At 37.1% G+C, this 16,189-nt stretch overlaps 1 protein-coding gene across 1 annotated transcript in view; it reads left to right on the top strand.

Moving 5' to 3' along the window:
* Positions 1-16,189, top strand: part of PDZRN4 (PDZ domain containing ring finger 4) — a 435,345-nt gene that overhangs the window by 3,715 nt on the left and 415,441 nt on the right. Inside the window, exon 3 of the mRNA XM_064284378.1 lies at positions 1,638-1,745. Within this exon, the coding sequence (XP_064140448.1) occupies positions 1,638-1,745 (108 nt within the window). The remainder of the gene's footprint in view (positions 1-1,637; positions 1,746-16,189) is intronic.

Below are 16,189 nucleotides of genomic sequence, written 5' to 3'. Positions count from 1 at the left end.
CTTGTTTCTCTTTGCCACTTCGCATTTTATCTAAATTTTATAACCCACTGGCTGGTTTCTTAAGTAAATATATTTCACTGTAATGTGTACAGGCAATTTTTTTTTTACTGTATTAGGCAATTGTATTCTTGTTGTTATTTCCTATTTATTAAGTTAAATTACTCAGTTTTTAAAGGCTAACACAGACTAGGTAGTTAATAATATATGTTGAATGAATGAATAAACAGTCCTGTTCTGCAAGTTGAAATAAGGAGTAATTGTTTTCATAATTACATAGAAAATACCATGTTTAAAAAGATAGTTGATTTGAAATGTTAGCTCCCCAAATCAAAACCTTTATTTCATTGAATGAATAATATTTTCCATATTGCCACCAATTGTTTTTAAGTTATAAACTTATGCCATATAGTATAGTTGCAAAGTTCTTTTATATCCTTCAAATCCTACATTAACTTTTACTGTAACAGGAAAAAGGTGGTGAAGTTTAAAAAAATCATGTTCTTTAATTTTCCCAATACACTGCTGTGAAATTTTTGCATCCTGCATTGCAGATGTTGCCCAAGGAAACCATATTAGGGTGTTGGCCATATGCTAAGTTTAGGTCAGGATGGCAATGACATATTTCTTCCTTGTGTTAGTATTTTGAAAACCTAGTGATGAACAACTGCTGTGCTTCTGTTTCTGAAACCACCACCATTATGAAAAGGTAGAAGTCTCTCCATCATATCATTTTTGTCCTTTCCCCATAAGGAATATGTTTATAAATGTCAGTTAGGTGTTTGACATTTAGATGACATTGGACATTTTTAAGAGTCTCTTATAATTCATGTTAAGGGAGGCTAATTAAGGGGAAAATAATTTTATTTAACCTGCTATGAAGTAAAATGACATTTAACATTATACAGTGTATAACTACAGGATGTTGAACATTTTCCTAACTAAGTTTTTAAATATAATTGGTTTCCTGTGACTGTCTAAAATAAAATCTATTTGTACCGTATTAGGGATATGCATTTGAGGTTTAATCGTTTGGCAGACTGCACCTGCGGATGTGTAAAATTTAGCCTCAAATGGATTCTCTTGTGGTTTAGAGTTGATCTTTTGGGATTTTACACCCAGACAAGCTCCCGTCTCTCCTGTGAATAGACGTAGTTGGAGCGAAGTTTCCAAATCTGTCATGTTGTGCAGTTAAATTATATGTTCAAAACTATGACCAGATTTCAAACCAACTATATAGTGGAGCTGGATCTGCTTGTTTTTGGTGTTTTTCCCCTCTTTAACTTTATCGCCCTTTGCACTTTCTACGTCAATTTAGAAGTGAGATGTTTTATAAATAACACTTAGAAGCCAGTTGGTATCACCTTGTACATGCTGTTTCTCCATAGCTCTTTCTACATATACTCAAAATGTAAATAGACAACCTTGTCAGAAACGCTGCACTTCTTCATTAAAGCTGCCATCTTGATGAATGACTGTTTGGCGTTAAGTAAGTTAAAATTCAGTGCCAAATTCCCAGCTAAGCAAGACAGTTACATGTTTTAGGAAGATTGGCAATGCTACATTCAATGAATTATTCTTTATCCAACTTAAATTCTCTTTTACATCTTTCTTAATGCTAATGATTATATTCTTTATAGAATAATCAGAAAGAAACATCAGCTGAAGGAATTTATGTTTCAAAAATTTTGGAAAACGGACCTGCTGACAGAACAGATGGCCTGGAGATTCATGACAGAATTATTGAGGTAAGAAAATAGTAAAACACAGATATTATCCATGGAAAAAACATTTGGGCATTTTAAATTTCCAAATTATTGCTTTATCTTGCAATAGAAGCGTTGTCCCCCCCTTTTTTTGCCTTAGAAAAATGCACAGCTCTGTGATGATTCTCTAGCAATTATTAGATATTGAGATCAAAGAATAAATGACCCAAAGTTTTCATATGTGTTAATAAATGTTTCTGTTTTAATAAATTGTCTTTCCGCATGAACTTCGACAATAGTTGTATGATTAATAAGGGACTAATTTTTTTTTTTGAAACATTTCAGAAAAAGATGATAGTTCTCTGCTGAAGACTATTGTGTTTTAAACTTATGATTGGTACATTGCCTGCAGAGTTTGGAATTATTTATGCATTTTTTTCCATTTCTTGTAATATGGTTACATTGTTCATGTCTCTATTTTCTTACATAAAAAAAGCTTTTTTCTTACTGCCAAAAGCTGATGGAAACTCTTTATTTGCTCTAATGTGCATTATAGCTGTATTATTACATTTGGAGATGGCAAAGTTAACACTGGTAAGCTAGTGACAAGCTATAATAATGAAATTTAGGGTCACAGCCATTTGCTACCTCTGTCCTTGGTTATTTTATTAGCTAGTTGAGATAGTATTCCTTGGTGTTACCTAAAACTATTAGATTACTTTTGTTGGTGGATTTATTTCCAGTGTATCATATAGAAGTTTGAAAGCTTTATATGACTCCACACTCTTTGCAAGGGGAGTGGGGCGGGGATTATTCTAGATTATATAAGCACTATTGCTATATCTCTGAATATCTATATAAGCTATCTGGATGGGGGTTGTTTCCTTTATTAAACTTTGAATAAATCTTTAAATTTTTCTTTACAATTTGTACATTAGACAAAGTTGAATTTTCAATAATTTGATCTTCAGTAAGTATAAAGAATATAGAAGAGCCAATAGTTTTCTGTTTTGGGAAAAAAAGCAAACACACATTTTGAAATTAGCTGACTATAGGCAGGCACTTTTTGGGGAAAGAAGGGAGTTGCCTTTGGCTGAAAAAGTGTTTTTTATCTAAAGAAGTCTTTTGTATGAAGAGTCTCTCCTTCAAGTTGTGTAGTCAAGAAACCACAGACCTGCTTTCACTGATTCTATCCAGTTTGTCTTGATAATTTGCTTAGTGGAAACATTTACATGCTGCAATTTCTGAAGTGAGAATTTTCTATTTCTACTTGCCTTTGTGCACTATTATTTACACAGCAACATAATTTAAACAAAAAGAATTTGTCTTCCTTACTTTCTGTCTTATGTCTAAAACATTTGAGCTTTTCCAGTTAACTGGAAAATGGACACCTACTATTTGATACTGTTGGAAAGCCTGATGAAATGGAATACGGATATTCAATTACACACACACACACACACACAGAGCCAAGGCATTAACACATATTGAGGATATAAAAAATAATTTATCCTAGCTAGGTAACAGTGTTATGCATGCTTCATTAATGCTGTATTAATAAGAAGGAAGAAAAATTTTACTTTTGTATTGTGATATAGCACTTTTGTTAAAAGCCCAATGATTTAGTGATTGTAAAGAGGTCATTTTATAAAAACTTTGGTTGATAAATCAAGTGAATCTAGACATCTATTTAATACTGTTACTAATATATGTCAGACTAACCTTATTTAAATCTGATAATATAAAGAGAAGAGATCAACCATGGGAATCCAAATTAGGATTTATAACTAGCTGCAATATTATAATTATTCCCCTGGGTTTGTGTATATTAGCAGTTAATGGCAAAACTTAAAATTTTCCTCAATGATAAAAATTTTTCAGTCTACCTTTTACACCAGGATGTACTGATAATATGTATATTTTTGTTACAGTCCTGTAATAGATCAGTGTGACCACAATTGCCGTGAGGAAGTGAGTTAGATGAGGTGCATGATTCTAGAATGTAGCCTCTTAAGTAGCATGAAATAGATTGGAGGGAAGATTATTAGAAATAAATCTCCCATATTTGGTTGTTCGGTGATGCGATCAGCCTTTTAGAGTGAATAGATACTTGTGTGACTTGACTTAATATCTATTTAAACAAGTAGCCTGTGTGTTCCCGTGCATCTCCGTGTGTTGTAAAAGATCCTTATGTAGCAACTGAGGTTATAGAAGTATTTGATGCCTGTCAATTATTTTAGTTTATCTGCCATTATGGGTCCAATCAACTTGAAGCAGCTTATAGCTTATAACTAAAATGACAAGAAATGTATTGATTAATGAAAAACGAAGAGACAGAAGAAGTTTTTAAAAGAGAGTAAATTCTTTTCTGTTTTTGTGCTCAATGATTTGTTTTCCTGGCTTTTTTCTCAGCGTACATGTTTTCAATTTGTGTGTGTGTGTGTGTGTGTGTGGTGTAGGTGAAAGTTTACAGAGCAAATTAGCTTCTCATTAAACAATTAATACACAAATTGTTTTGTGACATTTGTTGCCAACTCCATGATGTGTCAACACCTCCCATTCTTGGCCTCTGGTTCTCCATTTCTGTTCGTCCATTTTTCCTATCCCTTCCTGCTTTCTTGTCTTTACTTTTGGGCTGGTGTGCCCATTTAGTCTCTTATATATGGTTGAACTACATGTGTTATTGTTTGTTTTATAGGCCTGTGTAATCTTTGGCTGAAGGGTGAACTTCAGGAGTGACTTTAGTACTGAGTTAAGAGGGTGTCCGGGGGCCATACTCCTGGGGTTTCTCCAGTCTCCATCAGACCAGTAAGTCCGGTCTTTTTTTGTGAGTTTGAATTTTGTTTGCATTTTCCTCCTGCCATGCCTGGGACTGTCTATTGTGCTCACTGTCAGAACAGTTGGTGGTGGTAGCCAGGCACCATCTAGTTGTTCTGGACTCAGCCTGGTGGAGGCTGTGGCAGTTGTGGTCCATTAGGCTTCTGGACTAATCTCTCCCTTGTTTCTTTGGTTTTCTTCATTCTCCTTTGCTCCAGATAGGGTAGGACTAGTAGGTGTATCTTAGATGGCCACTCACAAGCTTTTAAAACCCCATATGCTACTCACCAAAGTAGGAGGTAGAACATTTTCTTTATAAACTATGTTATGCCAGTTAAACTAGATGTTCCCTGAGACCATGGTCCCCAGCCTTCAGCCCAGTAAGTCGGTCCCTCAGAGAGTTTGGATGTGTCTTTGAAGCTTCTATGACTTTGTCTTGGTAGTGTTGTGCTGGCTTCCCCAGTATTGTGTACTGTCTTCCCCTTCACCAAAGTTACCACTTACCTGTTGTCAGGTAAGTGTTTTTCCCTCCCCACCCTTTCCCTCCCTTGTAATTATCAAAGATTGTTTCTTTCTGTGTGTAAATCTTTTCATGAGTTTTTATAATCGTGGTCTCATACAGTATTTGTCCTTTTGTGATTGACTTATTTCACTTAGCATAACGCCCTCCAGATTCATCCATGTTCTGAGATGTTTTGCAGATTTATCATTGTTCTCTATTGTTGGACTCTATGAGAAGACAGCAGACAGCAGACAGCAGAGTTTTCTTTACTGTATAGATTAAGATATCCCTGATTTATTTAGGTTGAAATTCATAATGAAACACAGCGTAAAAGGCATGTTTCTTTTTATTTAGAAACAGTTCCCACTGAACAGTGCCAATGTAGCAGCTTCCGAAAAATGCTGAGTGTAGTAGGGCAGAAAGAACTGCACCAATGTGGTGTCTCAACAGGAACTTTTAACTACTGTCAGACTGCCAGCTACACTTTCTTTTGGTTCTGTAATGTTATACCTTCTATATTCTCTGTTCATTACGCTATTTGTCACTGCTAAAGGAAAAAAAATTTGATAGTTGTCATGTTTATTTGGCTAAAGCTCTGTACAGTTAGGTTGTTGTTGTTAGGTGCTGTGGCATCAGTTCCAACTCATAGCAACTCCATGCACAACAGAATTAAATATTTCCCGGTCCTGTCCCATCCTTACAATCATTGCTATGTTTGAGGCCACTGTTGCAGCCACTTTGTCAATCTGTTTCATTGAGGGTCTTTCTCTTTTTCACTGACCCTCTACTTTACCAAGCATGATGTCCTTCTCCAGGGACTGGTCTCTCTTGATAACATGTCCAAAGTGTGTGAGATGAAGTCTCACCATCCTCACTTCCCAGGAGCATTCCAGCTGTGCTTCCTCCAAAACAGATTTGTTTGTTCTTCTGGCAGTCCATGGTATATTCAATATTCTTCACCAACACAATAATTAAAAGGCATCAATTCTTTGGTTTTCCTTACTCACTGTCCAGCTTTTGCATGCATATGAGGCGATTGAAAACACCATGGCTTGGATGAGGTGCACCTTAGTCCTTAAAGTGACCAGTTAGATTACAGCTGTTAAAGCAGGGAATTTAAGCTCATATCAGAGCTAGAGAGTTAGGAATGTTGTTGACTCAGATCTACAATGTGCTACCTTTGTATATAACTGATGTCACAGCACACCTGACTGTCTCATAAAGCAGCAGTGCTAATTTATTTGTGCGTAGGATCATTTAAGAGCTTTGTAGGTCACTTCTAAATCTGGTGGAGAAGTCATTTCTTGACAGCTTGTTATTCTAACACATATTTGAACTCTTTAATAAAATATTATTATTCTATATTTTTAGAGTGTGTTTTAACTTTTCAAAATAGAATAGACTTATTTCTGAGTGAGGAAGCACTTCAGTCATGTTAGGACAAAACAAAACAAATATTGTAACGAGATTTGTAATCATCATTGCTATTTAAATTGAATGTAATTTTAATGTCATGGTATAGTAATTGTTACATATTTTTATAACTTACTGTATCTTGCAAAATAATGTGGTGTGGTGGGAAGAGCATGGGCCCCAAAGTGAAGGAGATCTAGGTGGAATCCTTGTCCTGCCTCTGTTATACTTGTGTGGACTTGAGCAAGCCAGTTCTGCCTCAGTTTCTTTGCCATTTACAGTTACTGCATACACAGTGTCTGGTCCATGGCAGGTTCTTGGAATCCACTATTGTGAGCTTTATGTATCCCCTTTGGGTTTGCAACTAGCTTGCCCTCCAGAGCACAGAGGAGGGGAATCTTTCCTTCTGTTTCTCTTTCTCGGAGAATCTGGGTCACCCTCTCACAAGCTTCCTATTTCCATAGACTCCGGAGTTTGAGTAGAGGAAAGTAACTCTAACGGGTGGATTATCATGTATCTATATGGACAATCAGAGGCAAGAAAGACTATAGGGGAAAACTTTGTGATGTGAACTTACGATCTAATTCAATAATTTTTTACTAATTTCCTTATATGCTGGGCAGTAGACTCTGTGTCACAGAAATAAGAAGCAGTAAAACCTCATCTCTACCTTGAGTGGTGGTGGTGTTGTTGTAAGTTGCTCTTGAGTTACCCCGACTCACGGTGACCCCATGCACAATGGAATGAAAGACTGTCTCGCGTCATCCCCGTGATCGATTGTGGATTGGACCGTTGTGGAAAGGTCCTGTTTTCTTTCTATAGAAGGCAAGGCCCCCTTTGTGTAAAGCAGTTCCTTCAGTTGTTACATTTACATGCTTAACAACTGAAGGCTCATAACTTCACTAAAGGTTGCCTTAGTGGAATAAAGTTATGAGTTTACTCTAGTTTTCCTGTCCTCCTACAAATAGTTTAATTCATTTTTAGAAATTATGACATAGGGTTAGTAATATAGTAGAATCCATGGATGTGAGACATCGTCATGGCTTCAGGAAAAGGCACAGGCATTGCACCTGGGTCTTGGTCTTGAATTTGTGCTATCCTGGGAAGACAGACTTCTTAGCCTTTCTTGTTCTCAGTTTTTTCTGTAAATATAAGAGTAATGATATCTAGTCCCTCATATTTTCTATCTAAATGATCCTCTTGTTTTGTCACTCCAGTGAGCTTCCATTATTAATAAATATAGTTTTATTTAAACTTACAAAAGAAAGCCTGGAAAGGTCTTTATACCATTGAGTTTTAGCGTGTTAAGCACTGTTAAAGCCTTTTTAAATAGATTACCCAGCCATAAAGAGAAATGAAGTCCTGATATCTGCTACAACATGGATGAACCTTGAAAACATTATGCTGAGTGAAATAAGTCAGTCACAAAAGGACGAATGTTGTATGATCCACTTATGTGAAACATCTAGAATAGGCAGATGTATAGAGACCAAAGCTTATTAGTGGTTACCGAGGTGGATGGGAGGGAAGGGGAAAGGACGACTCATTGCTTAGGGGACACTGAGCTTCTGTTAAGGGAGATGGAAAAATGTGGAAACAGATAATAGTGATGATTGAACAGCAAGATGAACTTAAGTTAATGTCACTGAACTTTACATGCTAAGAATGTTGAAATGGAAAATGTTTTGTTACATATATATATGTTGTTGTTGTTTTGTGCTGTTAACTTATAAAACTTATAGTGACCCTATATAACAGAGTAGAACTGCCCCATAGGGTTTCCTAGGCTGCGATCGTTATAGGAGAAGATCACCAGGTCTTTTTTCCATGGAGAGGCTGGTGAGTTCAAACCACCGACATTTTGGCTAGTAGCTGAGTGCTTAACCATTATGCCACCAGGGCTCCTTACATATATATTTACCACAACTAAAGAAAAAATTATAAGACAAGAGCCTGAATTTGATTTTTGAGTGCTTAACTTCTAAGAAAGGGAATGGCTACCGTGTTATTTCTGACTGCAGTTTGCACCCTGCATAACCAGATGTGGTGTCCCTGTCACAAGGTCTCACTATGAGTCCCATACTGTGCTACCAAAGGAAGAAAACCAAAAAAAACCTCATGAGAGCAGTTATAGGATTAAAGAGATTTATTTTACAATGTCCTCCAGAGTTACTTTTAGGTAAAATTCCAAAGCGGTTGTATATAAGTGGCCTCTGCCCTCCTTTTTTTCCTTTAGTCATCCTAGCCATCCAGAATCTCCTTTCTTCCTCTCCTGTATCTCTGCAGCATTTGCTTTTTTGGAAAGAATGTGTTTTAGATGCACTTATACCATTAACTATTTGAGTGAGAAAAGTTTGCTGAATTTTAACTGGATATTATGCCTTAATGGTTCTCAAGCTTTTAGCATTCTCACCTGGACTAGCACAACAGCTTCTTGATTAAATTTTTCCTTCACTCAGTCTGCCATCTGCAACTTAGCTTGCCTACTACTGTCAGTTGTCATTTTGTGGCTCCTTTAAATCCTTCATTAGCTTTCTGTTCCCTTGTCAGTAGGATAAAAGCCAAATTTATTAGCGAAGCAAAAATGGCTCTTCAAGACCTTTACTTTCCCCCAGCCCCAGTTTTCCTTTTTAAACCTTCTGTTGTAGTCACATGAAATCACTTCCCTTTCCTATCATCAGACCTTTCTGCCTTATTCCTGCTCTTCTTCCTACTGGGTATTCTCTCCTCACTATCCCATGACCCACATATCTTCTCTAGCTGGCAAACTCCTGTGTATCCTCAAAAGTCCTCTACTCCCGAAAGTCCTTTACAGATTTATTCGGTGTTGTTGTTGTTAGGTGCTGTTGAGGCGGTTCCAACTCATAGCAACCCTGTGTACAACAGAATGGAACATTGCCTGGTTCTGCGCCGTGTCTACAGTCTTGCTGTGCTTGAGTCAATTGTTGCAGCCACTGTGTCAATCTATTTCGTTGAGGATCTTCCTCTTTTTTGTTGACCCTGTACTTTACCAAGCATGATGTCCTTCTCCAGGGACTGATCTCTCCTGACAATGTGTCCAAAGTATGCAAGACGTAGTCCCACCATCCTTGCTTCCAAAGAGCATTCTGGTTGTATTTCTTCCAAGACAGACTTGTTCATTCTTCTGGCAGTCCATGGTATATTCAATATTCTTCGCCAACACCACAATTCAAAGGCATCAATTCTTTTTCTGTCTTCCTTATTCTTTGTGCAGCTTTCACATAGATACGATGCTATTGAAAATACCATGGCTTGGGTCAGGTACATCTTAGTCTTCAAGGTGACATCTTTGCTTTTTGACACTTCAAAGAGTTCTTTTGCAGCAGATTTACCTAATGCAATGCATCTTTTGATTTCTTGACTGCTGCTTCCATGGGTGTTGATCATGGATCCAAGTAAAATGAAATCCTTGACAACTTCAGTCTTTTCTCCGTTTATCATCATGTGGATTATATTGGTCCAGTTGTGAGGATTTTTGTTTTCTTTATGTTGAGGTGCTATCCATACTGAAAGCTGTGGTCTTTGATCTTCATCAGTAAGTGCTTCAAGTCCTCTTCACTTTCAGCAAGCAAGGTTGTGTCATCTGCATAACACAGGTTGTTAATGAGTCTTTCACCAATCCTGATGCCCCATCTTCTTCATATAGGCCAGTTTCTTGGGTTATTTTCTCAACATACAGATTTAATAAGGATGGTGAAAGGCTACAGCCCTGACACACAACTTTCCTGACTTTAAACCATGCAGCATCCTCTTGTTCTGTCCGAACTACTGCCTCTTGATATATGTACAGGTTCCTCATAAGCACAATAAAGTGTTCTAGAATTCCCATTCTTTGCAACTGTATGTTAGCAGTAGATTTTTATAATTATTGCTTTCATTGTGCTTTTTATAGGGTATCCTGTGTCTTTATTATTTTGTGTTCTTTTCCCCCAACAAATGTATGAGTTTCTAAAAAGAAGTTTTAGTATTTGATTAAATTTAATATCTCCAGAACCTTTCTTGTTCTCTGCATTATGCCTGGCAAACTCTAGGCATTCTGTTAATTTTCTTTGAATGATGGTATGAAGGAATGAATGAACCTTAAGCTCAAGATTTTAGGCAGTGAGATCTGAATCCAGGAGGTCTTCAGTATTCCTGAAATCTTGCCAAGTCAGCAAGTCCCTAACAGCTATCCCTGTCATATCCTATTCCTTTTTATTGCGTCTTTATCACAAAGTCAATCAGAAGTTGAAAGACATACTGTTTCTTAGAAATTAGGTAGGGTCTAGTGATGGATTGAAACAGTTGTATCTCTCTAGACGGTTTTTTCTAGCCCAAATGAATGAAAACAAACAAACAAAAAACAAGTCTACAATATAACATTTCAAGTTCTGTTTATGTAAATTATTGAGTTGGATCAAAAGATGTGTGTTTCTTTACTCCATGCAGACTTTTAGCTATTGAACTTCAAAAACACTGGTAAAACCGGTTAAATTTAAATGCCTTCCTGTGAAGCAGATTTGCAGAAGATGGCGCTGGACTGAATGTGGAATTGAACAAAAACATGATTAACCACAGAGGAACTAAAAAGATGAAAGATGTTTTCAATGTTTCCAAGCCTTATAAATGGTTTGGAGAAAAGACAGTGTGGGAAGCATCCTAGAGCACTGGGGAGTGGCCAGAGAGGCCCTTTGAAGTTCTCATGATGGCAGCCGGTTGGAATAATTAACAGTAGCCCCAGCTGTGAGGCGTTCTGAGGACGCTTTAGAAACAACTCACTAAGCATGTTGCTTGGAACTTTTAAAGGCAGGTTTAAGAAGGTTGTGCTTTGGTGGAATACACGCTGTTGTATTCCGAGAAGACTTTAGTGTTTCTACAAAGACATGATTAGAAACTTCTCTACTCTTTTCTAAAATGTTGTTCTTCACAGTGCCTTAAGAAAGCTTCACAAAGGAGGAAAGGGCAGCTGACATAGGTTGGGTGGATTTGGTGTTTGATCCCCTTAACCCTATGAATTATTGGAGCCACATCACAGTCCAACAGCTTTGAGGACAGTACCTTTGATCTACTTTCCTCCTCTTTCTTAAACAGTTAACAGCGTTCTTAAGAAGAAGCTTATCTCTGCTTTGGTAATCAGCAACTCAGAGGTGATTCATTGGGTTTGTCAAATCAAAACTGCACCAGAGAATAGACATTACTCACTACGGGCTAAAAATATTTTCAACAATTCATATTGCTGTAAAAGGTGTAAGAATAAATATTTAACTCATAAGGTTAGAAGACATGATACTTATGCTGCTATAACTTTATTAATAGAGAAATGATTGTTATTGAATAATATAAATAAGGATAAAATGTTGCACGAGTAGCTGGAAGAATAATGCTAAATTAAAATTTTCAAATTATTTTTATATAAAATCAGGTAGTTAATACTTTACTCACATAATCTGGCATTGAAGTAAAAGGAAATAATAAATTTCTCTTACCAAATCATGTTTAGGAAAAGAGATCATAGTTAACAAAAATATGTTAGCCATATAAAGATAATCAGTTCAGTAGTAAATTTTACTACAAACACTATTCAACAAACATATGAAAAGCAATAGAATTTTGTTGCTGGAGATGAAAAAACCTGGTAGTATTATGCATACCTCAAAGGGCTTATAATTTATACAGAAATGTAGCAGTACATTTAAAAAAAAAAGAAAGACTGGCAAAAAGGACATACCAAAAAGAGTTCCCTGGTATTGTAGAGGCCTGAAGCTTTAAGAATGAATGCTAATTGAAAGAGCCTTTAAAGATGAGAGGTGATAGATTGGGAGTGGGAGGAGGAAAAGAAAGGGTAGAGCAACTGTTTTCACCTATAGGAAAAATGCCATGAGCCAAGTGAAGAGGCAGGAGTCTTGTTTGACAGCCATTTTGTCTGGATTAATAGAATAGCTAATATTATTGATTACTGCATGTCAAGTACTCTGTAAGCGCTTTATGGGTGTAAGCTCTTTTCATCCCTGTGAGAGAGGCACTATAGAAAATGGTAGTATGCCCATTTCATAAAAGAGGAAACTGAAGCACAGAGAAATCAAGTAATTTGCCAAAGTCATACAGTAAGAACTCCTGAGTCTGTGCTTGCAACCATGATCTGATCTGAGTTGTATAGGTTATTTGTGTTAGATAATGTTTGAGAAATAATTGAAAACAAGGCTTTCAGAAAATTAGTGAACAGCCTTAGTGGCTAAGGATGTTGGTTTTGTTTGTAGAGGCAAGGAGGAGTCACTGATACTATTTAACAGTGACATGGGTAAAACAACAATTAAAAGATTAATCTAAAAAATAGATTTCACTTCACGTATATACATATGTCACTTGCATGTATATAAATTTCATTTGTATGTTTCAGTCTTTACAGAAGATTGAAAAGTGAAGGTACTCCAGGCAGGAAAGTAGTGGTTAAGGACCACAGCAAAATGTCTGTACCTGAGGTAATGAGGACCTGTAGCAAATAAAATAGAAAACTGCCAGAAGGTATTGGGAGCCTAGTTACCTTATTCATCATGCTTATCTTGAATGTTTCCCCTCGTCTTCACTTTCCAACAGTATATTCAATTTAAATTATGAGTATAATCTTCTACCGTAGAGGTTATACATCCTTTTTTAATTCATTTTTATTGCAGGCTATGTCACAGTTTGTAGTATGAATACCAAAACCTATTACTGATGAGTTGATTTCAACTCATGGCAACCCCATGTGCTGCAGAGCAGAACTGCTGCGTAGGTTTTTCTTGGTGGTCATCTTTGTGGAAGCACATTGTCAGGCCTTTCTTTCCAGGTGCCACTAGGGGGTTTGAAATGCCAACCTTTAGGTTAGTAGTCAAGGACAAACCATTTATGCCATCCAAGTTACATATAAATAGACTTTGGAAATCTGTCCCTTAATTACTCAGCTGAGCAAGTTTATTAGGAAATCATCTGATGGTACTGGTTACCATTATGGCTAACATTGTGAAGAATGGGAATTCCGGAACACTTTTTTTTAACTAGTGCTCATGCAGAATCTATCTGGACATAGACCAAGAGGCAGTCATTCAAACAGAACAAGGGGGTACTGCATGATTTAAAATTAGGAAGGTGTGCATCAGGGTTGTATCTCCACACTTATTCAATCTGTATATTGGGCAAATAATACTAGATGCTGGCCTATATGAAGAAGAATGTGGCATCAGTATTGGTGGAAGACTTGTTAACAACCTGTGATATATGAATGACACAACTTTGCTTGCTGAAAGTGAAGAGGACTTGAAACGTTAATGAACATCAAAGACAACAGCCTTCGGTATGGATTACACCTTAACATAAAGAAAGCAAAAAATCCTCACAGCTGGCCTAATAAGAAACATCAAGATAAATGGAGAAATTGAAGTTTGTCAAGGATTTCATTATATTTGGATCTACAGTCAACACCCATGGAAACAGCAGTCAGGAAACCAAAAGACACATTGCATTGGGCAAGTCTGCTGCAAAAGACTTCTCTAAAGTGTTAAAAAGCAAACCTTGAGGACGAAGCCATGATATTTTCAGTACTCACATGCATGTTAAAGCTGGACAGTGAATAAAGAAGACAGAAGAATTAATGCCTTTGTGTTATGATGTTGGTGAAGAATATTAAATATACCATGGACTGTCAAAAGAATGAACAATTCTGTCTTGGAAGTAGTACAGCCAGAATACTCCTTAGAAGCAAGAATGGCAAAACTTCATCTCATGTGCTTTGGACATGTTGTCAGGAGGGACCAGTCCCAGGAGAAGAACATTATGTTTGGTAAAGTAGAGGGTCAACGAAAAAGAGGAAGACGCTCAATGAGATGGATTGACATGGTGGCTGCAGCAGTGACCTCAAATATAGCAGTGATTGTGAGGATGGCGCAGGACCGGGCAGTGTTTGGTTCTTTTGTACATAGGGTCACTATGAGTCAGAAGCGACTCAATTTGGCACCTAGCAGCGAGAACAACAACAACAGCGAATTGGTATTTATGCTTTTCTCAGACAAAATTTTCTCTCAAGTAAAACACTCATCTTATTTCTGGAATATTGAAATATCTCCAAAATGATTTATTGGCTAATAATTTTTTTTTTTATTCTGTGCTATGCCAAAGCAGTCTCTGTACCAGCATGCCTCAAAGTATTTGTGGTGAAGGGCCTTTTTAATTTTTATTCGATCGTGGACTGTTAAACAAACATGTATTTCTAGAAAAAAATGAAATAAAATACGAGATACTAGCCTCAATTCTTTTTTATTATCATCTGTTTATTTTTATGGAGCCCTGGTGGTACAGTGGTTAAAAGTTCCGCGGCTAACCAAAAGGTCAGTAGTCGAATCTATCAGCCGCTCCTTGTAAAGCCTGTGGGGCGCTTCTACTTTGTCCTGTAAGGTTGCTGTGAGTTGATATTGACTTGACAGCAACGGGTTTTTTTGGGGGGGGGCGGGGGGAGGAGATTTATTATTATTAGACTCATTCAGAATTCCTCTAGCGAATTAGCATACATGTTTCTATGTGCTTACCCTGTGTTTTGTATATATATTTTCATGGACTGGCAACAAATTATTTACCGACTGACCTGGCACTTGGTCCTTGGACCACCCTTTGAGTAGCACTGCGTCTCACAGCAGCAAAAGTGATCATTTAAAATGTAAATTATATCATTTTATTCCTCTGCTTTTGTATAACTTCCCCTTGCACTTGGAATAAAATGCAAAGTTCTTGTCCTGCTTGATAAGGTCCTGCCTCATCAGACACTCCTCTCTAGCTCCAGCTGCTTGAACCGCCCTCCCCTTGGCTCACTTTGCTGAAGTACATTAGCCATCTTTCAGTTCCAGAATGCACCCAGCTGTTTCCCATCTGAAGACCTTCCCACTGGAAGTCTCTTTCCCCTCCTTTAACCTAACACCTACTGGTCCATCAGCTCTCAGCTTTGCAGACAGGCCTCCTCTGTTCACTCCATTTAAATTCCATCTCCACATTAGGCTCTTTCTCGCACCTTCTTCTAACATCAAAATTTGTAATTGTCTATTTTTAAGTAAATTTGTATTTAAATATAACATGCATACAGAAGCTGCAGAAATCATTAATGCAGTGAACTATCAGAAAGTGATGTCATCCATGTAATCAGCACCCAGATTAAGAAATAGACCATTACAGGCACCTTAGGAGTCTCCTTTTATTCCCCTTTCCCATCACTATCTTCCTCCAAGTTTTGCTTATTGTTGAACTTTCATGAATAGAATCACATAGGAGGTACTCTTAAGGTCTGGCTTCTGTTATTTAACATTATGTTTGTGAAAATTCACTCATGTTACTACATGTAGTTGTAGTTTGTCCATTCTCATATCTGTGTGGCATTTTACTGCATAACTGTACCACTATATAATTATCAATTTTATCATTCATGGAACATTCTTATACAAGTCTTTTGGTGACCATATGTATGTACTTCTATTGGATATACACCTAGGAGTGTATTTGCAGGATCATAGGGTTAGCATATGGCCAGCTTTATAGTAAATACCGCCTAACAGTTTTTAAAAAGTGGTTGTAGCAATTTACTCCAACTATTAGTGTTTAGGAGTTCCGATTGTCCCCCATACTTGCAAAGGCTTGATATTGCACGTTACTTTATATTAAAGCCGTTATGGAGGAGTGGTGTGTGTGTACACACCTGGCATTTCCTTGATGTCTCATGAAGTTGAACATCTCTTTA

The sequence above is a fragment of the Loxodonta africana genome, chromosome 4, assembly GCF_030014295.1.
Source record: "Loxodonta africana isolate mLoxAfr1 chromosome 4, mLoxAfr1.hap2, whole genome shotgun sequence".
NCBI classification, from domain to species: Eukaryota; Metazoa; Chordata; class Mammalia; order Proboscidea; family Elephantidae; genus Loxodonta; species Loxodonta africana.
This window is presented reverse-complemented; position numbering and strand designations above follow the sequence as displayed.